The following is a 27,046-nucleotide window of genomic DNA, read 5'->3' as shown; positions in this document are numbered from 1 at the left end:
TGGTTCTTGACTGCCAGGAACATGCTGGTATCGACCGTTTGCCACGAGACTGACTGTAGAGCTCCATCGTTCCAAGAGCTCCACCTTCGCGCGAGGTGGTAAGCGATTGGAAGCTCTCGATCTCAACTTCGCTCTGATACCACTAGTGCACAGGTCGGACACTGTATGCGCGCGTATTGAGCGTCAGAAGGTCCCCAAGAACAAAAGAACTCTACTTTTGCACAAAAAAACAAGGAAGAAAGCTTGCATGACATGAAGCAAGAGACTAATTGGGTACAATCTCCTCCCATGCCTTGTGTGAGCGCTCCACAAAGCATGTATTTTATATATTATTCATCTTCAAGCTCAAAAAATAGCTCAATTTACAATTAGCACACTTTAGCTTTTGTGTTTGCTTTTGTGCCACTAAAGAATTAAAGCTATTGGGTGCCCAAGGAGTCAGGCAGTATCCAAATAAAATGTCCAATACAAATATTTAAATTGTGCGCCCATGTGCATACAAAAGTAATAAATAAATATCAAGCACTTTAATAAATAAGCGTGTCAAAATATGGGCGCCATGCCTAAGATACACACCCATAAAAAAATTATAATTATTTGAATACACGCTATCCTCCAATGCTTTCCAATGCCACCGCTGCTTGCTCTACACATCAACTGAAGCATTCACAATTGTTAGAAAAATAATACAATTAAACTAAAAAAAGTGAATACCTAGCAGTCTTCAGCTACAAAAATAAATAAATTGGTTAGAACTCAACCCTAACCTTAATTTATTACGAGTACGCACTCTAAACTCATAAACGTTAATTAATTTAAATATGTATTTTGCGGAATCACCTGCTATGGAATCACCCACTTACACATTAAATTAACAAAACCCCCGAAAAGGATAGGCGTCCCCATCGACTTTTTGCACAAAGAATCCACCTTGTGTATGAGCCCCGGTAATAAAATTTTACGGAATCCACCGCAAAACCTCACGGAATCCACCGTGGAATATACCTCTTGGCATCACATGTTATAGTCAAATAATTAGTGATGGCTAGTGTAGTTAATAATTAATAAGTTCATTAAGTAATTAACTATTAATAAGTCAATGTATATTGTTGAGAGAGAGAGAGAGAGAGAGAGAGAGAGAGAGAGAGAGAGAATGTGTGTGTATATGTGACAAATAGTTATATAGCTATTTAATTACTTTGTTACTTATAAACAAATAATCATTACTTCTTTTTATTTTTGGACATGAAACTTATAATTCTTGAACTTAGAATCAATTTAGTTTGCTCACTCAATTTTATCTCATCATTAGAGGCTAGCAAAGGCAATTGCAATATTCATATATATAACATTTCACAAGGTTTAAATATACAATTTTTTTCTTTTTGTCATAATGAATAGTAGAAAAAAAAAGCAAAGAGAAGTGCATATCATCCCAAAAGATAAGGGAATGTTACCTTCTCCTATAATTGTAAAACAACAAAGAGACATGTACCAACTCTTCGATATGCTACTTGTATAGAATGTTTATCTAATTTTTTATATTACAGCTATGTTTTTACAAAGTTCTAAGTTAAGTATTCACCAAAAATTTAGTAAAATGTAAACGTCACCATATCTCAGACTTTAACTAAGATTTTTTCTCATTTTTGGTTTTATACACACATGTGCACACACACATACACACAAATACAAGATATTTGAACTCCCCACCTTTGCACCCATCTATGTCTACATGCTAAGTAGGACATTCACATATGTACATATAGGCCAAGCAATAATGGTTTTGCACCTATATATGTGCATACACCAACATGCTTACATACATGTATACACACATGTATGCATGCATGAACACACTTGCACACACACACACACACACACACACACACACACACACACTCTCTCTCTCTCTCTCTCTCTCTCTCTCTCTCTCTCTCTCTCTCTCTCTCTCTCTCTCTCTCTCTCTCTCTCTCTCTCTCTCTCTCTCTCTCATGTCAAGATTTGGCATTAGTCTTCTCTTTGCCATGGCTACATCACCATTGTGAGGAGAAAAATGAATGACCTAGCAAATAGGAATGTATGCACCTATATATCCATACATGTCATACTTCACTACAAAGATCCTAATCCCTCCAAATGCTTTGCCTCAAAACCTTAACCATGAGTCCTACTAAGCCTCTTGGTTGAAAACACTAATTATCCTCCAAACCTAGCCTCCTATTTTAGAATCAAACCCTACCTTGCAAATCAAACCTTAATCCTTCTACCTTCCCCTAAAAATCTAATCTCCACTCCCCCAAACAAAAACCTAATTAACATGCTATCCCCACTACCCTAATCTTGCATCTCATAAGGAAGATAGACATACACACATGCACGCATGCATATGTGTGCATATGTATGTGCACGCACACACACACACACACACACACACTCTCTCTCTCTCTCTCTCTCTCTCTCTCTCTCTCTCTCTCTCTCTCTCTCTCTCTCTCTCTCTCTCTCTCTCTCTCTCTCTCTCTCTCTCTCTCTCTCTCTCTCTCTCTCCAACCATAATATTAACTCCTAACCCTTTGGCCTTGGAAATAACATCCCTTGTTCATCTTTTTTGTAGAACAAACCATTGGGTTCTAAACAATAAAAAACTAGGATGTCACCTTAAATACTATAATTTGAGAGCCACCCAAGCTTATCCTCCTGCTAAAATACTTTTTCACCTCAAATCCCTAGTCGCCCACCCACAAAAAACCTTACTCCCTAGCTGCCACCTCACATAAAACCTTAATCCTAGGGTTTTACGTGTCAAGAGAATGCAAGTATATAATGCATGTGCATTTATTGGAAGCGAAATGTGCCTAGCTTCCAATTACCTTAAACGCCCCATCTCTAAGTCCTAATGCTCTCCCCCCATTTTGGCAACTTAACTCCTAATACATGCCCTTCCCATTGGGAGAGAGAGGGCATCCATCCTTGCCAGCTCAAAAATGTAAATCTAATGTCTCCTCCTGAAACCTAACATCATGCCAACTACAATGTGTATAAAAGGATAAGAAATGAGGGAAGAACCTCACAATGCCATGAAGTAGCCTAATGTAAGAGAAATAGATATAGATATAAATAAATATAAGAACAATGAGAGGAGAGTGATCAAAGAGATAAAAGAAGAGGCATGGAGAAGAAGAGAGACGAGAGATGAAAAAGATGAGAGGAGAGTGATCAAAAAGAAAAAAAGAGGAGAGAGAAGAGAAAAAAGAAGAGGACTTCAAGTTTGATAGATGGAACCATATGAGAGAGAGAGAGAGAGAGAGAGAGAGAGAGAGAGAGAGAGAGATGCAATGTGGGAGAATCCTCCCAAACGAAAGGAGGTGGGGAACCAATGCTGCTTTGCAGTAGCTTTACGCAATAGCACAAAGGTGTTGTGAATTGGCCTAGCGTTCCTTGTGTGTGAAGCACACAAACAATACTAGTTCAATCAATTGTGGAATGGTCTTGCTAGAAACTTGCTTGCCATTGTATTGTTCAATCATTTTACCCTCTTATCAAGGTGATCGTGCAACCAATTGTGGAATGGTCTTGCTAGAAACTTACTTCCACTTGTATTATCCAATCACTTATATTTCTAGTCCATATACCAATGTCTTTGCCTAGATCAAGGCCATGTCTTTAGCCAATATATTAGTAACCATGAGGGTATGGTAGTGCTTGACATAGTCTTTAATATAATGGTTTTATTAAAGCACCATCCAATAAGAAGCCCTTACCTTATTTGGAATTCAAAAATATTGTCCCAACAAGGTCTCACCCCATTTTGACAAGGTGGGTGTGGTTTCTTTGTAATGATTTGGCTTTAAAACATATTTGTAGTTGTACTAGTAAAGGGATTAGGTTATATGCCAACCTAGCTGTTATGCTTCTTGTGCATAGGTGGAGGCTTGAAGTCAAATTTGAAGACATGATAGGGTTTGGGAGTTGAGATCATGCACCAAACCTATCCATGGAGATTGTGATCTCTTGTATATAGATATAAAGGCCATTAGCCACAACATAATTAAAAAACTCTTAGGTGTTAATGTGCTAGTCATGGAACATGGCATGAGCTTATGCCAATCAAAAGTGGAAGCTCCATTTGAACCATTGTAGGGCCTCACATGAGTTTAGATATTTGTTACTAGAGTTATCGAGCTCTTTTTGTGTTCCTTGCAAAGTTGTCACGTAATATGTTCCCTTGGGGTGGTGCCACACCTAGGCACTTTACCAATTGTTCAAAGAGTCTAGCAAGTAAAAATAGCTACATTCTCAGTAAGAAAGCTAAAGAGCATGTGACTCCATGCTTTAAAACTTCCACAATATAGTACGAGCAACACTTTGTATGCCCCATAAGCTTGGTGCGACAACTAGGCACTTTATCAATTTGAATTGTTCAAGAGTCTAGTGAGTAAAGATGGCTGAGTTCTTAGTAAGGCTGTAGATAGTATGCCCCTTTAGGGTGGTGCCATTGTCCACACCTAGGCACTTTAGAAATCTTTCAAGAGTTTGGCAAGTAAAAATAGCTGCATTTTTAGTAAGGAAGCAAAAGAGCACATCACACCATTTTCACCTTATAAAACTTCCACATCATAGCAAAAGTAAAACGCGACAGTGTGCTTACTCGGAATGTTGGTTTCTCCAATGGAAATTATGCAGAAGAAAGGATATACGCATTATCGTAAAGGACACGTTTTTGGATAGTGTGCAAAGTCCACGTATGTGAAGCAGTCCTGATACCTGGATCGTGAGAAGTGGATGATATGACAAGCATACACCACATATGGAAAAGCAAATATCTGCGCATGCTGCAAAGGACTCTTTGAATTTGCCAAATATCATCAAATAATGCTGTAGGCCAGAAGTGGGGCCCTATAGACAAAAGGTAAGAAACCGGAAGAGAGATGCCCATTGAGCCTGCGTGGGGCCCACTGGCCTTTCGTCCACGTAGGCAGGGCAAGCCAGCAAGGTTCGTGTCGAAATATCTTCAAGCGAGAGGGCTGTATGATGTATCACTGTGCCCTCGTTCATACAATCAATCAGTCGCCTTTGCATTCTTCTGAGAGAGAAAAGGATTGCTCAGGGCCTCCCTCTCCCTCCATCTCTCTCCTTCTGTGCTCCTCCGTCTAGAGAGAACGGTACTAAGAAGGAAGAGGATATGAGCTTCTCCTACTCCTCCGTCCTCTCACACTCGACCATCTGCTGCTCCCCATCGCAGCTCGGCGGATCAGCCATGCTTGTGCACAAGCCGCGACTCGTTTGGCAGCTGCTCGAGCTCCCTCCAGCCCTATAGCTGCGTCCGAATTCGCCATCGTTGTAGTAGTCAAGGTGTAAATATTCGTCTTCGGCCCGCCCGATCACAAGGGGAGGATGAACCTCGACCATCTCCATGCTAGCTCAGCAGGAGGCAGGCTTTTCCAGCCGTTGATGCTGGTGCAGGGGGAGAGCGCCATGGATCCGGCATGCTTGCTGGATCAACGGTTCCGCTTGCCTGTTGCTGTCTTGTGTTCAAAGAGGTTCTCTCCCAGCTTTTTGAGGGAGAATGTGAATGGGATCCTCTCGCATCAATTCTATTATACAAAGGCATCAGGCTCCTTTATGAGCATGCCCGCCATTGTATCCTGTAGACGAGGCCATAGCGATAATTCAGGGAGATTCGAGGATTCTGCAGGAGCAGGAGGTCCAGCAGGAGGACGGGATGGTGGAGGAGGAGGAGGGGGCGGTGATCACTTGGGTGCCTTCAATGACATTTGCAAGGGAGATAAGAAACGCAGTGACAGGAGAACGAATGGAGATTCCTTCGATTTCTCCAGACCTCGCCCTGCTTGGAACGGCTCACTAGGGGATGCAGGGTTGAGATCTGGCTTCCTTCACGATTGCTCCGATTACAATTACTCATCCTCTTCTTCCTCCAAGGATGCAATCCCTTACCCGTCTTCTCTTCCAGGGGAAGACAGGATAATTGGTCGCTCCATTGCTAATGGATACGATGAGATTTTGCACAGAGGTAAGGTGGTTAGACAATCTCTTGAAGAGAACCCATTCTGTAAGAAAATCGGCTGCTCCAATCTTAATGGACTTGACCTCAAGAACAAAGTGGGTGCTGCTGGCATGCCCATGTCCTTAAGAATGCTCAAGAAGAAGCAAAATCAGAACCGTGCTATAAGGCAGAATGGCTCACCAAATGGACGAAGTACTTTTTCGCATGGCACACTGCTGGCAATGGGGGAATCAACATATTGCTCTTTCAGGAAGGCATTCTCTTCCATGGTCTTCATGATCAGAACATTGCAAAGCTACACCATCCAGCTACGACAAGCAGTTATATGTGAGGACTTGCAAGAAATTTTGGCAGCTGTGCAGAGGGAATTGCACAGCTCCTTTCTCTGGCTGTTTCAACAAGTATTTGCATGCACCCCAAAGCTCATGCTTTCTGTCATGTTGCTATTGGCCAATTACACGGTCTTTTCTATGGGTAATCACATTGCTGCTGGTTCATTGTCACTTTTACCCACAGAACGAGCCGTGAGCGAAGTTAGCATGGTTGATCAAACAACTCTGGGCCAAAGGCAAAGTTTACAGGCTGTCTTTGGTAATCTCAATGAGCTTGTGACTGATGTTCCAACAGCAACCTTCGATGTTGCAGTTTATGAGGATGTTGCTGAACTCTGGGATAATTCCCAAACAGAAAATGGTGCTGGAGGCTCAAGCCGGTCACTTGTTCTCGTGTCTGGTGCTTCTGAAGGTCCTGGCTTGCCTGGAGATGTACTTTGGAATGGGGCAATATTTTCATCTCAGGATCTTAATGTGAAAGAGAGCAGTGACTTTAATGGAAAGCAATATGTCACAAAACAAGCAAAAACACAGTTTCAACCACTGGGCTTGGATCCAAGTACCAAGAAAGACTTGATAGCACCTGTGGTTGCAAAGCTAGCCCCTGACAACTATTCATGCTATGATCGCACGGAGCTTATTTATCAGCATGCTATATGCAATGATGTTTGCAATGCAATGATTTTAGCAAACTATGCTCAGTTCCTCTTTCTTGTGCGTCATGATCATGACAGGTGCGGTTGCTGTATACTTTTGCCTGTCACTTAGCTTTCATGCCCATATAAGATTTACTTTACTTTCAGTGAAAACTTGCTGTAGGACTGTTTTCTCTTCTTCAAATGGGTTATTATGCATCCGTCTTTAACTCACTGTATCACTACAGGACTCTATTGCTGCAGGGCAGTTTTCTGTTGTTCAAAGTAATGAATTATGGATGTTGGACAGTCCTTATATCATGTGGCATAAGAAAGTACACAAGCTTTTGTAGCTAGGTCAACACCTAGAAATGCATCTTATCAACATGTACATCTAATTGTCTTGGGCTTTAATATGAATGAGGGAGATAGGTTTCTTTGTACGATTGAAAACTATCTAGTATTAAGGATATGTTGAGCTGTGTGACCATGGCCATCTTAGCCTGTCCTCTACGCCAGAACTATGCCCTGTCTGCTCTGTGCATGCTTGTAGGTGAGTTGTGGGTTAAGCCCTTTGTAACATACCCTTACTTTGCTGTTTGTTCAGCTCTTGTCTATGTCTGCTTGTGCACCTGTTCCTGAATCCGCGCACTGCTAGCCAACATTTATTTGGCCTGTTGTTCCTCCGCCTCTACACGCCTCACCTGCTTCTGTTCATACTTGTTGCATAGCTGACTGTCACCCTGCCTGCCTCCTGCTATGCTGTTGTGGATCCTGTGTAAGATATGCAACATTTGCATGCTTTGTTGCAGGCTTCAAATTTTCCAATAGCATTGTGATCAGTACTTAATATGAGAAAGGCAGAGACAACTTTTCTGCATCTGAATGAGCACTTAAAAGTAAACTGTTCAGCATGACTTGTGCCAAACCTGTCATACAAGACTGATATTCCTGCTGCTTGTTTCTAATTAAGAAACTTGCCAAAACAAATTGACAAAAGACTGAATGATACAAGGCTGCAACAGTCAGCCCCAACCCGCAGTTCAGAGCCCTAGTGTGGGTGGTAGATGGAAGCAAGGGGATGAGACAAGAATGAGGAGAGCTAGCTGAATTATGACTGAATGGAGTGAGGGGGAAGGGTGCCTCCAAACAGGTGAACTGAGGCTACAATTGGTATAAAAAGTAGCCAGGCCCAAAATGTGGGCACCTAGGTCGGCGGCCCGCCCAAATGACCTAGATGACCACAGTACCAGAAATGAAATGCACTGGTGTCAACTCCATTTGAATAGTCTAAAACACATTAAATGATAGACAAACCCAATATCAAAGCTAATGTCCTCATTTGATTCAGATTGAGTCTCACAGGTAGGAATTGACTAGACATGACATACATGACTCTAACATCCCCTCTCAGATCTTGGATGTGGCAGGAAGACCAAAGATGGAATGCATCTACAAGTGGCAAGAGGAGTGCCATTGTTGGTGAAGTTCATCAATGATGAATGCTAGCCAAGAAGTAAGATCCCCTCTCTAGATGAAAGCTTGATCCAATTGCAGGACACCATAGGCCAATGAGAGTGGAAAGGCCTAGAATGGATTGCTCTAGTGATATCCAGTTGAGAAATTGGGTATGCTAAGTCTTTGATTCAATTGACAAAGGATAGTGGGGAGCTATCAAATGTGCCGTATTGTACCAAGAAAGAGCAAGGACCAAGGGCCATGGGATGGGTATGCAAGCGGTAGGGGATGGTGGCTCGATGACAAAGGAAAGAGATTGCTACATGAAAGAAAGGCCCAGAGAAGACTGCAATCCTTGAAGAATCTCCTTATGATCATGGAAATCCTCTTTTAAAACACAAAGGGCTAGGGAATCCACAACTGCATCACCAAGATTCTCTCACTCTGAAAGGGATGGGAGGTAAAAGGGAACCATGAGAATATGGTGGAGGATGGGGGTAGAACTTGTAGGGTCGGTGGTGCACGCATGGAAATGGGTGCGGCAACAAGGGGAAGATGCCTTGAAAGGTCCCTCACGAAGGGGAATGGAGTGTGTAGAGCCCTCTCTCCTACCAACCTATCACAAGAATTGCTCATGACAAAGAATCCTCAACAAATATGGCGTGCTCGTTGAAGATAACTTGGACACCAAGCCTCATAGGGCCATGAATTGAGAGGAGATGGAAACCCAAGTCTACATAATGTAGGACTTTCAAGACAAAGCTTGAAGATGGACGATGGGGCAATAGAGGCAAGGTACTAACATCACAAATAGGCACTAAGGTAATGTCACCAACAATGACTTTACCCTTCTAAGTACGAAGATCCTGGAGCCATCTTATGGAGTCATATGACTTAGTGCATTGTTGTTGATGAGCCAAGTCCTCCTAGAGAGAGAGAGTCAAAGAAGGTTGCTCCAAGTGATGGATGTGAAAGGACCATAAACTTGGTAGTAATAGTGGTTATAGAAGTAGAGGTAGATGGAGGCTTTGATGTAGCTCTGCTGCAATTGTGGCATAATGGCGAATAAATCTCCGATAAAAAGAGGAGAGGCCAAGAAAATCACGCAAGGAAGTAGTGGTAGTGGGTGTGGGCCAATCTCGAATACACTGCACTTTCTTAGGGTCAGCTTGGATGCCTTTTTCACTAACAATGTGTCCCAAGTACTCAATCTCTGTTTGCATGAAGACACACTCGCTTTCCTTGGCAAATAATCGGTGCTTTCTTAGTATATCAAAAATTTGTCTGACATGCTTCAAATGCTTATGCAGTGACTTGTTGTAAATGAGTATATCATCAAAGAATACCAACACAAACTGGAAAAGCCATGGCTGCAATATTTTTTTCATTAGGCTTTGAAACGTGGTTGGGGCATTAGTGAGCCCAAATGGCATGACAAGGAAATGGTACAAGCCACGGTTAGTCCGGAAGGCTGTTTCAACTTCATCACCCATTCTCATTCTGATTTGGTGGTAGCTGGATCGCAAATCAATCTTGGTGAAGTAGCGTGCTTCCTTGAGCTCATCAAGCAAGTCATCGATTCAAGGGATGGGGTATCTATTTTTTACGGTGATCTTATTGAGATCACGGTAGTCAATGCACAACCGGAAGGATCCGTCCTTTTTCTCAACCAATAGAACCGGGGAGGCATAAGGGGAAGAGCTAGGCTCTATGAATCCCATTTCAGTGAGCTCCTTGGCTTGCTTAGCTACTTCCTCTTGCTCATATTTAGAGAGCCGATATGGGGGTTTATTGATGGGCTTGGCATGGGGCTCCAAGTCAATCGGGTGATCCACCGATCTCTGAGGTGGGAGAGTGGTGGGGGGCTGAAATAGGTCCTCGTATTCAGCCAAAATTGCTTTTAGTGCTGCATTTTGCTTTCCCAAGGTGTGCTGGTCATCATTATCCTTATGCAAATGCAAGACAAAGATCTGTGAGCGTTTCTTGAATTTCTTTTTGAGTTGTCTTGCTGTTATAAGCTGAAAATCTGCAATTTCTTTGATGCACTTCAAATGTACAAGCTGCCCATGCATTACAGACTCCATATACAACTGAGAGAAGTCCATAGAGATTTTTCCCAATTGCTGTAGCCAATCACAATATAAAACAACATCCAGGGGGCCCATATCAAGGGTAATTAAGTCCACCTTTGCTGTATAATTTTCGGTCAGCGTAAGATACACTTGTGTGCATACATGGGAGCTTATTTCCTCACTTCCATTGGCCACTTGAACCCTAAGAGATTGCTGTAATTCAACAGGAATACATGTCAAACGGGCAAGAGTCGATTTATTCACAAAAGAGTGTGTGCTGCCACTATCTATAAGAATGTATACATTCTTACTATCAATGTTACCATGTACCCGTAGGGTGTTTGGGCTCCTAGAGCTGGTCCATGCGTCCATGGAGATTGAGCAAGCTGATATAGTGGTAAGTGTGGGGTGCAAAGGGTCATTCCCAAGCATGCCATCTATGGGGCAGCCACCGGGGTCAAAAGGGAACCCGTCCGGTGAGTCCTAAAACTGATCGGTGTCAAGATCCTCTTCGTATTCAGCATTTTCAGCAAGTGTCATCATGGGAGAGTTGTCATGTGAGTCCTCTTCCAACTTGTCACTATCTTCTAGCATATACATGCTATTAAACTTGACAATGGTGTTTTTAAAGGAGCATTTGGATGCATGATCAGTCGCGTACTTATCCCCACTTTCAAAGCACAAGCCCTTAGCCTTGCGATCCTTGACAACCTCAGGAGGAATGAATTTTTGATCGTTAGGACTGAAGCCATTCCGTATCTTATTTTCAGCATACTTTGGGTCACTTTTGGAAGTGGGTGCTGTCCCAAAATTGCCATATTTCCTTTCAGCATTAAAAGTGGGGTAGATGGGGATTTTAGGGCTGCCATTCCCTGCATTGTTGCTGCTATAATTACCGGCATATGGGGGTTGCCTAGTAGGGTATTTTTGCTGTCCTGCAATGGGCTGCATATCCTCATTGCGACGGTATTTCCGACCATATCGTTCAGCCAATTCTATGGTTGCAAACAAGGTGGCTGGCTTTTGAGCCATTACATCAGCTGAAAGATGCGTATCTAGCCCATAAATTTATTTATGCAATTTGGCCTCATCACTGAGGGCCTCAACATACATGGATAGGCTCATAAACTGGTTGGTATACTCTCTCACAGTGAGTTTTCGCTGATCAAACTGATACCATTGCCTAGCCAAACGTTCTTTCTCTATCGGGGAGACAAAAATTTGGATCATATGCATCTTGAAATCTTCCTACTCATGAAACTGCTGATTTTCTCTTTGAATAAATCTCCACCATGTGTGGGCAAAACCTTCCAGATGAAGGGTGACAAAAATAATCTTTGCCTCATCGGTATAGGGATAAATGAGAAAATAGGCTTCCAATTTAGAGTTCCATTTCTCTAATTCAGCTGAGGATGAGGACTGCCCATTAAACTTAGCAAACACAATCTTGTCACACAGCTCGTTTGGGCCTTGCTGTCCATGTATGCCATGTGCTACATGCTGCCCATGTATGTTGTGCTGCCCATACATGCCTTGCTGTCCAAACTCTGGCTGTCCAAAATTTCCATGTGGACCATGCTGCCCATGCATTACATGAGGACCAAATTGCACATTAGGACCTTGCTGTCCAAAATGACCATGCTGCCCATGCATTAAATGCAAACCGGGCTGAGCATTAGGGCCTTGCTGCCCAAAACTGCCATGTGCATGTTGCCCATTGCCATGTGCATACTGTCCATGTACACCTTGCATTCCATGCTACCCAAAATTTGCATTAGGCCCTTGCTGGCCATTTCCATGAGTGTACATATAGCTTCCATTACGGGGGAGTTGTGGTCCCAAGGATGGGCTTGAAGGGTTCGTAATGGGGGAGGGAAGGATGGGTTTATCATGTCGAGTGGAGGGCTCACCCGTCTCATAAGTGCTATGGGGAACGCCATGGGTGCCACCAAAACCTTGTGGGCTATGCCCGGTCTCCAAGGGGGGAAGGCGGTTGGCCTCACAGGGAGAGACATGCTCCTTGGGCCGATCCGAGGGGGGTGTAATGGTGGGGATGAGGTCGCCCATGCGCTTGATGAGTAAGTCCATCTTGGCCATCATCTCGGAATGACGATGATCTTGGCGGGTTTCCATTGTTAGCCTGCTCTTCTTCAGTCTCAGTCTGTCATCTCCTGGTTGTGAGCTCCTGTCAGAGTCTGACAGGAGACAGAGGAGCTCTGTCAGGACATTTGTGTGGCTGCCCTAGTCAGCATGCAGTCCTGGGTTTGTTACAGCCCAAACTGGGCTGTTTTTTGTCCAGACTGCCCATTTTTCTGGGCAGTCGGCCAGATCTGGCCAAAGTCGGCCAGATCTGGCTGGTCGGCCAAATCTGGCCAGGTCGGCCAGTTTGGCTGGTCGGCCAGTTTGCTGGCCTGGGGGCTATTTATAGCAGCCCCCCCAGTCAGTCCAGTATTGTTCTCCGCAGGTACAGCACTGCTCCCTCCGTCTCCGTCTCCGGCATTGGTGCTGCCACTGCTTCCAGTCTGTCCTGGTTCCCTCACTGACGCTCCGGGCTGCGTGCAGGGACTGTTCTGTCCATTTCAGTGTATTCAGCATTCATCTCAGTCAGTGCAGACTTTCTTCCTTCATTCTCTGCTTTCTCTCTCCTCTCCTCCGTGTTCGTGTTCTTCTTCCGTTGCGCACTCTCACATGGTATCATCGCCTGATTGAGAGCACGGAGGACATACCTTCAGGAGAGAAATACCTTACTGCTACTGCCAACAGATCCACACCAGCCAGGCGACTGCTTCAGAAGGCTGTACAGCCTGTGTTTGCTGCCCACGCTGACTGCAGAGGCTGCCACGTCATCCAGCGACGCAGCAACCCTGCGTTTTCCACCAGGCGGCCTCTCCTGCTGCTGGGCGACCTCCCTACAGGCTGCGTTTTGCTGCTCTGCAGGTCGCTTCCACCCCAGGCGGCTCTTTTCCTGCTGGCGACCTCTGTCCGGGCTGTTTTCCTGGTGCTGGTGGTCTCTTTTCTGGTGTTCGACATCAGTATTCTTGCGTTTTGCAGATCCAGGTGTTTGTAGGCACTCTCTGCCTGCGTCTTGGTGGTTGGTGACCACATTGCTGGTCCTATTTCGACAGCGGCACAACTTTCTTTGGTTTTTTGCAGATTGGAAGATGTCTTACCAGTTTTCAGGCTTTGAAGACTCAGAGGATGAGCTTCTTTCTCATCATTCCTCTGAGCGAAGGCGGGATTATCGTGAAGTTCGACATCGGGAAGAACCTCCTCGCACTCGTCCTTCTTCAGTCCATGCATCTCAAAGGGTTCCATCTACTACGAAGGTTTCTTCAGTGAAGACTGCTTCAGATGTGCGGATGCCTTCCTTGATTCCCTCTATCCAGGTGCCAATTCTTCCTTCCTTTCCGAAGGAAGATAAGTTGGATGGTTCCAACTACTCCCTATGGTCGCGCAAGGTGGCTTGCATCCTTGATACCTTTGATCTTTGGGAGCTTGTTTCTTCGCCCATCGACCGACCCCCCGTGGATTCGTCCAATGGCACCTCTATGGACCGTGCAGCCTTATGGGATAGGTTCCTTTCTTTTTATGAGTCTCCATGATTCCGTTCTTGTACATGTTCACAGGTTAAAGACCGCGGCGGAAGTATGGACAAAGCTTGCGTCTTTGTATCAGCACAAGACATTTGCCCACAAGATTTCCCTGGAGAAGAAGTTGCGGATGCTCAGTCTTGATGGTTCTTCTTCTATGAAGGAGCACATCACGAAGATGGAGGATATGCGAGGCGAGCTAGCCTCTCTTGGTCGTCTGATATCGTCTGAGGATATGGCGATGATTCTGTTGACTCAGCTGCCATCACCCCGTTATGATGTCTTCTACACCAGCCTCATCACTTCGAGGACCCGTAAGACACTCCTATGGGAGGAGCTTTCCCCGCTTGTCTTGGAGTATGACGAGCGACTCCAAGAGGTGGGAGCCAGTGGTTCCACCAAGGCATTTACGGCCGGCACAGGTGGCGGCAAGAAGAAGAAACAAAAGAAGGAGAAGGCCAAGGACAAGAAGGAGGAGGACAAGAAGGATGCGAAGGAGAAGAAGCCCAAGTGTCCCCATTGTGGGAAGGGTACTCATCCCGAGGAGAAGTGTTGGCAGAAGTATCCCCATTTGAAGCCTAAGGAGAAGGACTCGAAGGCGGCCCCAGCCACAACAGAATCTGCGTTTGTGCATGTCTTTGTTGAGGAAGACACTGCCCTAGCTTCTACCACTCAGGAGAAGCCTTGGCTCGTCGACAGTGGAGCATCTTCACATATGACTTTCCGTCAGGATTGGCTTCAGGATCTTCGTTCCAGAGGGGGTACAGTCACCATTGGTGACAATTCTACAGTTCCTGTTTGAGGCGTGGGGACTTTACCTATGTTTTCTGACATGCGGTCTTCCTCCGCCCAAGTTCTCTATGTCCCTGATTTGGGCTTTAACCTATTATCTATGCATGGCCTTACACAGTTAGGTACCCGAGTCATTCTTACACAGGATGCATTCACAGTGGAGGATGCTTCTACAGGTGATGCTCTTTGGACAGGTACACAGGAGGGTGGGCTTTATACGCTCACAGCCTTGGCTGCGCGGACTTCCCATGAGCTTGGGCTGCTTTGGCATGCTCGGTATGGTCATTTGAACCTCGATTCTCTTCGCCGGGCTTCTACGAGGAAGATGGTGGAGGGACTTCCTGATTTCCCTCCTCTTCACACTTTGTGCCCTAGCTGCTTGAGGGGCAAGCAGCACCGGCAGCCTCACCCGCAGGTTGCTTCTAGGCGGGCTACTTCTCCGCTTGAGTTGGTTCATACCGACCTTTGCGGCCCGATGGGCACGGCCTCCCTTGGGAAGGCCAAGTATTTGATGCTGATTGTGGACGACTTTAGTCGTTATGTGTGGCCTTATTTCTTGGAGTACAAGAGCGAGGCATACTCCCGTTTCTGTGAGTGGCAGGTGTTTGTGGAGACCCAAACCACTTCCAAGGTTCGTGGTGTTCGAGCTGATCACGGTGGCGAGTTCACTTCTCACCTTTTCTCTCAGTTTTGCAGGGATCATGGTATTCGGGTGGAGTATTCCCATCCGAACACACCATCAGAGAATGGTGTGGTGGAGCGTGCGAATCGGACCATGATTGAGATGGCCCGATCTATGTTGGAGCATAGGAGTCTTCCTCATTTCCTTTGGGGTGAGGCGGTGGCTACAGCGGTGCATATTCGCAACCGCTCTCCGACTTCGGCATTATAGGACATGACTCCGTATGAGGCTTTCTTTGGGAAAAAGCCTTCTGTGTCCCATTTTCGCATCTTTGGGTGCGATGCTTTTGTCCATGTGGACAAGAAGAAGAGGAAGATGAAGTTCGACTCTAAGTCGCGAAAACTTATCTTCGTTGGTTATAGTACGACCACGAAGGGATATCGGCTCTATGACCCGATGACGCGAACGGTTGAGGTGAGCAGGGATGTGATCTTTGATGAGGCTTCGGCCTCTGAGGATCCGATTGATGGTTCTATTACAGATGTTTCTTCATCCTCGACGGACCCTCCCCCACCTTCTCTCCCTTCCCTTCCTTCCAGGATGCCCCTTAGCACCCCCCCTATTCCTCCTCCTTCGGCTTCCCTTTCCCCTTTGATGGATGTGCCTTCGTCTTCTACGAGCTCTTCTACAGCCACTTCGGGATCTTCACGGGATATACAGCCTTCTTCAGATGCGGAGGATCTACCTTCACTCGGTGAGGGGGAGTCCCTCTCCGATTTGGGTGCTTTAAAGGTTTCGAAGACCCCCCGGTCTCCCTCACAGCAGCAGGAGTCTCTCAGGATTCCTTTATGGTATCGCCGGCTCATGAAGATTCAGGTGTTACTCACTTTCCTGCTTCTTCTTCAGGTCCACGTCGATCAGCACGTTTACAAGCCCAGTGGGACAGTTCACTATGTGTGAACTATGCTCTTATGTCCCAGATTCTTCAGGATTCCGAGCCTTCTACTGTGGAGGAGGCTCTTACATAGGATATTTGGAGACAGGCTATGCAGGCCGAGCTCGATTCCATCGAGCGAAAACATACGTGGGAGCTTGTTCCGCCTCCCGCGAAACGGAAGGTGATTGGTGTGAAATGGGTCTTTAAGACCAAATATCTTGCAGATGGCTCCTTGGACAAGCATAAAGCTAGGCTTGTTTCCAAGGGTTTTGCTCAGCGTGCAGGGTTGGATTACTTTGAGACTTTTGCTCCTACAGCCAGGATGTCTACCATCCGAGTTCTTTTGGCTCTTGCTGCTCACCACCGTTGGCCTGTCTTTCAGATGGACGTCAAGTCTGCTTTTCTGAATGGTGTTCTTGAGGAGGAGATTTATGTTTCACAGCCTCCTGGTTTTCTTGTGCAGGGGAAGGAGGATCATGTCTACAGGCTGTGGAAGGCTCTTTATGGCCTAAAGCAGGCTCCTCGTGCTTGGTACCAGCGGATTGACCGCTTCTTTCTACAGAGTGGCTTTGCGCGCTCCGCTTATGATCCCAACCTCTACTTACGGGTTGTGGATTCTCTTTCGGTGTTCCTTATCTTGTATGTGGATGATCTTATCATTACAGGGAGCGACACTCAGCAGGTGGAGCATACACGGTCCATTCTTCAGCAGGAGTTTGACATGACGGATCTAGGGATCCTTCACTTCTTTCTAGGTCTGGAGATCTATCAGATGGCACAGGGCATTTTTATCTCGCAGCACAGGTACATCTCTGAGCTTCTTTCAGAGTTTGATATGGCTGAGTGTCGGCCTATCTCATGCCCCATGGACCCTGAGTCCAAGCTTTTGACAGCTGGAGTTCCTCTTACCGATCCCACTCGTTACAGGTGCCTTGTCGGCTCTCTTATTTGGCTGCTTCACACTCGGCCGGATATATCTTTTGTGGTGGCTTTATTGCCTTCTTTTATACAGACTCCTACCCAGGATCACTGGCAGGCGGCCTTGCGGGTTCTTCGCTATTTACAGGGGACTCGATCCTTCGGGATCATGTATGGAGATGGGATTACCCTTTCTGGATGGAGTGATTCTGATTGGGCAGGTGATGTGGATTCGAGACGATCCACTACAGGATATGCTTTCACCCTTGGATCTGGTGCTATCTCTTGGAGCAGCAAGAAGCAGCCTATTGTGGCACTTTCTTCTACAGAGGCTGAGTATCGAGCCCTATGTTCGACCGCTATGGAGGCAGTTTGGCTCCGTCGCTTACTCGCGGAGATTGGCTTTTCCCAGACCGGACCTACGGAGCTGCGCGTGGATAACCAGAGTGCTCTTGCTCTGGCCAAGAACCCGGTGTTTCATGCTCGCACGAAGCACATTGAGGTTCAGTATCACTATGTTCGAGAGCGGATCGCGGATTCGGAGCTGGTGGTGGTCTATTGTCCTACGGCGGCCAATGCAGCTGATCTCTTTACGAAGCCGTTGCCTCAGGCTTCTTTGCTTCATCACATCCGGTTCTTGGGTCTTCAGACTCTCCCAGGAGTTGAGAGGGGATGTTAGCCTGCTCTTCTTCAGTCTCAGTCTGTCATCTCCTGGTTGTGAGCTCCTATCAGAGTTTGACAGGAGACAGAGGAGCTCTGTCAGGACATTTGTGTGGCTGCCCTAGTCAGCATGCAGTCCTGGGTTTGTTACAGCCCAAACTGGGCTGTTTTTTGTCCAGACTGCCCATTTTTCTGGGCAGTCGGCCAGATCTGGCCAAAGTCGGCCAAATCTGGCCAGGTCGGCCAGTTTGGCTGGTCGGCCAGTTTGCTGGCCTGGGGGCTATTTATAGCAGCCCCCCCAGTCAGTCCAGTATTGTTCTCCGCAGGTACAGCACTGCTTCCTCCGTCTCCGTGTCCAGCATTGGTGCTGCCACTGCTTCCAGTCTGTCCTAGTTCCCTCACTGACGCTCCGGGCTGCGTGCAGGGACTGTTCTGTCCATTTCAGTGTATTCAGCATTCATCTCAGTCAGTGCAGACTTTCTTCCTTCATTCTCTGCTTTCTCTCTCCTCTCCTCCGTGTTCGTGTTCTTCTTCCGTTGCGCACTCTCACATCCATCTCCCTGTGGCGTTGTTCCAACTCTCGATGTCGTTCGGCATGAGGGGTCTCATGTCGGCATAGAGTATGGTTAAGCATAGAGAAATGGTCCATCTCGGGGGCACCCTCTTCAAACATGTCTTCATGATCCTCTCGGGTTGAGCTAGGATCATTCATTGAGGCACAGGAGTCCCTTATTTCACACTGGAAGTCCTCTTGGGCCTTTGCTTTACCCTTGTGGCCTGCCATCCCAAGTGCAGTCCACTAGACCCCTTGTTACAGAAATAGCAATATCTTGAGCTAGGAAGCTCCCGATTGTCAAACTTTTTGATTCAAATTAAAGCTCTTGATCCCCTCTACGAGGCTGTGTAAAAATATCTGTGATAGTAAATGATCGGGGCTTTTTTGTAATTGACTTTTGTGGGCTGACTGAGTAGGACTGCTGCCCGTCCCACAGTACCTCTGAGCACAAAATTGGACATATCTCCCAAACCGTAGGGCGGAATGGGGAGATTTTTGGTTCAGATCGAAGGGGGGGGGGGTGTGCCCTCTTCGAATCAATCTATGGGGCCCGCATTCAGTCACACAAGAAGGCTTTGCTGTAATTGACTTTTGCGCAATAACTGTGTGGGACTGGCTGTCTGCAATACCCTGCAAGGACTCCTTCAATGAGCATACATTATCCCAATGCTGAGGTGCTTATTTCAAGACATCCAAGGCCTCAATGGTGGTTCTCAATGGCACATAGAGCCATACATCATTTGCATCCATAGTTCTCTTGCTGAGACCATTTTCATGACTGCATACCCTGCCTTTCCTGCATGCATCCACCATATATTCCCAAGTGATACATGTCATTACCAATATATGTACAGGGTTGTGGACGTAAATGATCAGGGCTCGGGCTATTTATTCAAGAATACCTGCCTCTGCAAGAACCTTTGGGCTCCGGATCACCGAGAGGTGGGCAGAGTTCCCCCCGGGCCGGGTTGTGCACCCCTTCAGGGTCTTTGATGGCAAGGGGGGGTCACCCCTCTTTTGTTTTGCCACCTCGCTTGGCATCGGGCTTTTCCTCACCTGGAATATACATGGCAGACATTTATTATTAAGCAACTAGCATGATATGCATTTACAAATTGAGAATTAGGCCTTTCATGATATGCATGATCAATAAGGAAAATGGGATGGGAAAAGGGGTTACCTTTGTAAATCAATGACTCATTGATTGTATGACTTACCCTTCTTACAAATTCTTTTTTATCAATCGAAATCAAAATAAGAGTACGTTAAGGATTAGAGTAAAATCTTGATCAATGGGGACAGAAATTTAAAGAGCATCCAGCCATGCATGCATTTCAAGGGTGTGGAATGGGGATGGGAGTCCAATTGGCACTCTCAAACTCCAAGAAGGCATGCAATTCTTCCATCTCTCTCATCAAGTGGCTGGGCTCAACAATTGGATGTAAAAGAGAGAGCAAGAACCGATTCACGTACCTTATTCAAGCTTGGGGAAGAGTTAATGGCTGCCCTTCTCCAAGAAATTTGTGGTTGCCCTTCTTCTTGCAGCCCGTGGTCGTATGGGGGCCTTCAATGTTGTATATCTTCACTTGTTGAAGCTTGTGGCTACTCCCAAGGCTCCTGGGGTAAGAAAATTGAAGGGACTTCAGTGGGCCATGAGCTTAGTTGAAGGTTTCATGGCTGCCATGACTGCTGCCCACAGTAGGGTTTGAGATATTGTCAAGAACTGGTGGAGGACCTCAATACCCGTGCTTGCCCAGAAGTGTGCCAAAGGATGGAGAATGAAGCAGGGAAGGTTGGAGCTGAGTTGGAGCAGGAGGAGTGAGCATGCCACTCAGCGCAAAATGTGCCGTGATTTTTGGGCTGTCCTCAGGAGGCTCCAAGTAGGTCAGATGGAGCTCATTGGTGCTCTAGATGCTGAGCATGATGGGAGTAAGGCTTTGGGACAAGCCATTCAGGCTGAGGGAGAGGGGGAAGCTGTCAGAAGTGGAGCAGCGGTGGAAGCATAAACATGTGCTGAAATAAACTGCTGAAACACAAGACAAAAAGAGAAAAGAAAAGAACACGATATAGACGAGAACTCAGATGTATGCACGGGAAATGGAATCCATATATCTGAACACGAGACAGTCGCATACAACAGTGAGTCACTGGCTGCGTGGGCACTGGCACTGGCTCCTCTCTCCACAGAGTCTGCAGATGGTGAAGATGAAGTGATTGACTGAGAAGGAGCCACTGAGTATAAATAGGCTGAAAAAGTGGGGAGCAATAATGCTGGTCGGACAGCATTAAAGCTGGCCGACTGGTGCATAAAATGCTCCACTGGCATAAAATGCCACACCAGAAAAAAACCTAAAATACCTAATAAAAATGCCTAGCCCAGATCAAGCTCAGACTCACACATGAGCTGACAAATACTCTACTAACACCCTCTCTCAGATCATGAGTGATCTGATACAATACAATAGTACAATGAAAAGGGATCAGAAACTATACAACAGAGAACCACCAAGTAGAACCATGGATACCCAAGCAGTGGGTGATCAAGCCACCACCAAGGTGCCTCGGAGAGAACCTGATGTTGATCATACCAAACACCTGAAAATAGAGAAGATCATAGCATGTCTCTGTGTCCATCATCAATGTCTCGCAGTAGCATACAAGACCATCCTGTCAAAAATGCCTCTGAACATAGGTGACCATGGATTCTCCGCCTTTGGCCAGACCGCCAAAGTGTCCCCTCATGTGAGCTCCAGACGAAAGCCTCCCGCTCTCTGTCAGATAACCAGCTCAGCATGAACCTGGATGTCAATCCCAGCTCCAGGATTTGATTCCACCAGACTGAAGTCGATGCGTCAGGGACGTCCCTCTCTGGAACCTGTGCACCTGTATAAAAAATATAGATGAGGCGCGGCTGCCCCACCTGAACACCTGCTCACACTCCCTCTCTGGCACAAGAGAGTCGTGAGGGATGATCTCATCACCACCACTAGAAAGCAGCCGAGGAAGGGGCCACCAAGCCCTTCCCACGATCCAAAGAAGAGGATCCCTTCCGCTCCTTGGACTTCACCTTGGTCGGAGGATCGGAGTCGGAGTTTGATGAAGGAGAGGACTCATCGGTAGAGCCAGCATCCCGCTTCGTCTTCTGCTCCTTCTTCCTGGAAGCCGCTAACTTCTTGCAGTCCTTCCGCAAATGTCCCTTCTTGCCACAGTGGTAACACTGGGCCTTCGACTTCTTCTTCCTGTCAACCCTCTCTGAAGCTACATAAGCCTCACCTCCATAATGTGCCGGAAGCCGCCCCTGTAATCTCAAGGATGTCGCATGGTTGTCCTCATCAAAATCTTCAGGAAGAAGAAAAGGACGGAGAGGTCGAGGAATAGCTCCACAGACGATGTACCATAACCGCTTCTACACAAACCAAGCTTTCATGACAGCACTCCATGTGAGATAATCAGGTCCATGTAACTTATCATCAGTGGAAGTGCACGGAGGAGCCATATGGAGAGGATAAGAAGAGAAGTAGAGAAGAGATGGAATTGAGAGAGGAAACACAGCCAAAACACAAGCACAGACTGTAGAAAATGAGAGTTCACATGCAATATAACCCAAAATCTGATCAATAGAAGACAAAATCTGCTGCAGAAAGTCAAACAATCAATCAAAAACTGCCAAAAACAGCAAAAACGGCCTGAATTAACAGTCACCCAGCCACGAGAGACGCTGAATCAGCAAAACGCAGGCTGTAAACAGGAGAAGGGAGGAAGAAGAAGAAGAAGAAGAAGAAGCCGCCATGAAAGCTTGTGAAGGTGAAAAAGAGAGATTCTTGATAATTTTGTGATGCCTCAGAATATCCTCTTACACCTTATATACCGTCAGTGTGACTGGTATGTTCCCATGCCATGTTCACGTGTTCCCCGCTTGTTATAGGAACTTCAAGTGAAGGCTTTAGCATTACCTTTAGTGCACCTTGCTATCCTAAAGGTGTAGAAGATGACTTCTTCTTCTTGCCCTTGCTGTCCTTTTTCGGAGCACCCAAAAATCGGGTGAATTGGGGATTCTTTGCTAATTCAGCAAAGAGATTTGTTGCTGTCCTTATTCGATTCTTGAACTGGTCATCAATTTTCTCTTCGCTTTGGTGGTCACTAGCCTCATTATGCTTGGAAGGCCTTGCATCTTGTCCAATAGTAACATTTTCAGTTTGCTGTCCATGGTTTGATCCTTGTCCAAGATTAGGCATTCCATTTCCTTCTTCCCCATGTGTGTCCATACTGAGAGGCATCATCATTGCTTGATTTCATCTCACTGTATGAAGACAAATTGCTCTAATTTCTCAGTTGAGAGAAAAAATCAGCACTAGCACTAAGCTTTGGCTTGCCATCAGGTGCATTGGGCCCACCAAATCAAAGGATTGAGTGGTATCTCGGCAATGGAACCATGAAACCAGCATTCCTTCTTGGAAAGAGTGGTAATTCCCTGATCAAGCACTTAATTACAACAATCAACAAATAGACATGAATTGTGGACAATAGCCACCTTGTTGGCCCCAAAACTAATGCCTTCTTTGGTATTTCTTAAACTTCAATTGCTAATGGATGTACTACAAGTAGAGATTTCATGATCTCCTTGGTTGATCCAAAAGCCCCTTGCTAATCCAACAATCAGTAAATAATTTGGGCAATTTGCCCCTTGATTTTCACCTAGAACTTGCTCTAAGTGGACCCCGACTGGCCAAATACAACGGATGGTGGGGCATTTGAAATCCTTGGCAATACAACATATTACAGGTGCTGATATAAGTGTACAATACCTTGTCGTGCTAGCACGGGTCCTAAGATGGCTGCTAAACCTTAATTTCTATAGAAATTTAGGATTTCAGCAAAGATCCCTTTGTTGTCTACCAAAATTGACTGAGATATGCTCAAAATGGTTGTGAAATGTTGAGATCTCCTGAGAATGGGTTGGAGAAGGTGAGAGAAAGCAAAGATGAGAGAGAAATTTGATACTCTTTGTGCGAAAACCCTTAAATCTGCTTGCTGCTTGCTCCAGCTTGCATTTAATGCAGTTACCTATTGCGAGGCACCTCCAAAATGGTGTCTACTAATTAGCGATGCTGTTGCTAGCTCCCTTGAAAGGTGTCTTTCTATTGTCCCTTGCTTGTTGAGGCCCCCAGATGGCTGTCTTCTATAGCAAATTGTTGTTCGTTAATTAGAAAAGGGACCAACAGCTCCCTCTCTTTCTCTCCCCTAGGCTGTAAATTAATTGAATGGTTGAGATCCAACCCCTTGAAATGTTTGCTTAATTTGCATGGGCATTTTTGCCAAGTGGAAGCCTTCTAAATTCATTTTTTAGCATTATTCAGCCATTTACTTAATTTTCAAAATTAAATAATCTTGAAAATTAATTTCAACTTTTTGACCCGCCCAAAATTAAATGTGGCTATCCATAATTAAATTAGCTAGGCCATTTGTAGTCTAGAGTAGTTCCCAACCTCTATTGACCCTTAGAGTGGCTTTAATTAATTAATTAATGCTAGTCCCTAGTGCCACCACTGATACTTATTGGCCAAACAATTATCCTAGGGTCAAAACTGACACCAACCAACCACCAAAACCCAGTTGGCATAACTTATCACAACTTTTACCTTTGATACCCACTGCATCCTAAGGGTCCTTGGCTTGTTACCATGAAATAATTGCCATGTATGTCACATGTGCTAAACAACCTTGCACATTTGATTAATATCTTAATCAAATGTTATCGGCAAGATTAGTGCATATCAAAATTTCACGTCCCTACATGGGACAATAACAAGAACAAGGAGCTACCATCCCCAATGTTCCTAAATCCAAAACTGTTTCTTGACATGCCAATGAAACTTGGGAATGTGACCCAAATATATATATCGGAGAATACTCACTCCACTTCCAATATTTGGCACTATTATGTGAACCATTGTGCTAAATCATCTTGGTGGAGGCCTGACAGATTCTTTGCACATTGGTGTGTTGAGGGGTTTAAACCATTTCTCGTATCACCTATGGTTGTATGAGAATGGTTCAAATAATCACCTAGGCTTTCTTTTTTTCTTGGACCCCTTTTAGTAGAAACATTTGAATGTTGCATAGAGCTTTGTGATAAAGCTTAGTAAACTTGAAAGAAAATTAAGCGAGTTGTTTCTGAAAATTCTTTCAAAGCAAAATATTGTCTTGACCAAATCTTTAACAGAGACGTACAGATTGATGATACTGAGTCATGGATCTTTTCAAAATCTTTTCCTGCAACGGTATTCTTCCACTAACAATTATGCTTCTCTTGTGTGTGCGCAGAGCTGAGCAGTTATTTGTAAGGGCAATACGTGCTGATCCTCGTGATGCAGATATTATTGGACGCTATGCAAGCTTCCTTTGGCTGGCTCGTGGTGATAGGATGGCAGCAGAGAAAGCTTATAAAACAGTTGTTAATTTGGACCCAACAAATCCCTACTTCACAGGTATATATGCAAACTTCCTTTGGCATGCTGTGGAAGAGGAAGCAGTGTGTAGCATAAAGCAACAGCCTGCGGATAACATGACAGGAGTCTCAAGGGAAGAACTCACATGATCATACCACATAAGTTTCCCCCAAAATTCTTCAGGAGGGACAAAGATGACAGGATTGGAAACATACCTAAATTACCATGATTGATAATGAGATCCTCTAAGGTTTAGACATTTCTATGTACTGTTCAATCATCATGAATTGAGAAACATTTATTCATATTTCCTGGCTAATGCTCTCCTAAATATTCTGTGCCTTTCCAAAGCTTTCGAATTCCAGTCACACCATCAGCTAATACACTCACGACAAACTCAAATCTCCTGTTGCCCTATGCTCACCAGGCATATGACAATAAGATAAACTTTTTTTGAAAGGACTAAAATCAGAGGTACTTGAACCAATGAACCCTCTTGAATGGATTACCATGTGAGTCCCCTGACAAACATAGATATGCCACCTCTCAATGCATTAGTACACAAAACATCTAGTAGAATCTACGGAAATTAGCTAGCATCAGTATAGAAAACGTCCAGTGGAAGTCCCCAATGAATGCATCAGTCAGTAAAACACCATTAGCAGAATGCCAAGGTGATGGCTCTAGTATTAGTCCTCACACTAAGTGTTTCTTTAACACAACCTCTGACAAAGAACCATGTGTATTAGACAGGACAACAAAAATGACTAAGAAGCCTGAACTTGGCTGAAACTCATTTTGTATCACTGAACTGAAGAGGGGAGTGGGACACAGTAGCTTGAATGGCAGCAGCACTCTCAAATTACGTTCTGGGAGAGATCTCTCACCTCACTTTAGCCAATTTGTGCACAAGACTTTGCTAAGGACTTTGAAGCACTCTATGAAAAGGGTAGTTTGTTTCACGCTTTCTAAATTCCTCAGCAATAAGATAAAACTTGGTAATCAAAGTAATTATGGGAGCATTGGTTGCTTGGAACACATAATTAAAATGAATATAATTATCAATTGTGAGACTCTTTACATGTCTAGCATAAGATTCCTTGTACACCTTTAGTTTCTCTTCAAGATTTTCCAAGAGCTCTTGCAAATTAAAAGGAATATTTATATCCTTGACATACATAAATTTGGATGAGTTTCTTGTTTTCTAGAATAAATCAACGTGTTTATCTTCACACGTGCCCTCCAATTCTTTTTGTTCCATTTTCTTTAGGGAAAGCTTCCATTTTGACATTCTAACCTTAGAAAAACTAACAATTGCAAATAAGAAACTCAACTAAGAAAGTAAAACTGACAAATACATTGTGAGATGCATATTATAAATTTTGTTATACGAAACATGAAATAGAAGGTAGACAGGAGAAAAGCACATATGAAACTTTATTCATACAGCGATATTTTAAAAAATCACTAATCAAGAATTAGTATAAAACATGAAAACAACTCAGGAAAATACAACTCACAGATTCACAAATTGTGTTTCACAAGACCATCAACCAAGAATTGAGTTTATTGCAATAATTCACCATAGCTCAAATAAATAATGAAGAAATTCGGAAAGCCAAAAATATACAAGGAAGAGAAGTTGAGAGACAATTCTTGCTCGAGACACCCATTGGGTACAATAATCCCCCTATGCATTGGGGGTGGGCACTTTCAAATGCATGTATTTGTAATTTTAGATTATCTTCTTGCCTTAGGTACATGCTAAGCCTCACTTTAAGGCTTTTACTTTGGTCGAATGCTTTTTTCCAAAAATGTGGTTCTAAAATACCAATCTCTATTCTATTCCCATAACATTTTCAACAAAATAATGTTGTAGTCTTTTTTAGGCTTTTACAAAATAATATTCCAATAAATCATTTGCACATCTATGCATACAATAATTGTGTGCTATAGAGAGTGCTTACAAGAAATATAATAAATCTTCACTAGCTAGAGCG

At 44.8% G+C, this 27,046-nt stretch overlaps 1 protein-coding gene across 1 annotated transcript; it reads left to right on the top strand.

The window, feature by feature from the left end:
- Positions 1-5,029: 5,029 nt before the first annotated feature.
- LOC148018314 (uncharacterized) lies at positions 5,030-25,353 on the top strand. The gene is made up of 2 exons (XM_087661953.1): positions 5,030-7,091; positions 24,922-25,353. The coding sequence occupies exons 1-2, from the start codon at positions 5,395-5,397 to the stop codon at positions 25,193-25,195; spliced, it is 1,971 nt and encodes a 656-aa protein (XP_087518079.1). The 5' UTR covers positions 5,030-5,394; the 3' UTR covers positions 25,196-25,353.
- The last annotated feature ends 1,693 nt before the right edge of the window (positions 25,354-27,046 follow it).

Source organism: Lygodium microphyllum, chromosome 21 (genome assembly GCF_053477565.2).
Source record: "Lygodium microphyllum isolate KBCC chromosome 21, Lygodium_microphyllum_v1.1.10, whole genome shotgun sequence".
NCBI classification, from domain to species: domain Eukaryota; kingdom Viridiplantae; phylum Streptophyta; class Polypodiopsida; order Schizaeales; family Lygodiaceae; genus Lygodium; species Lygodium microphyllum.
Note: the sequence above shows the minus strand (reverse complement) of the source record. Positions and strands in the feature narration are given on the sequence as shown.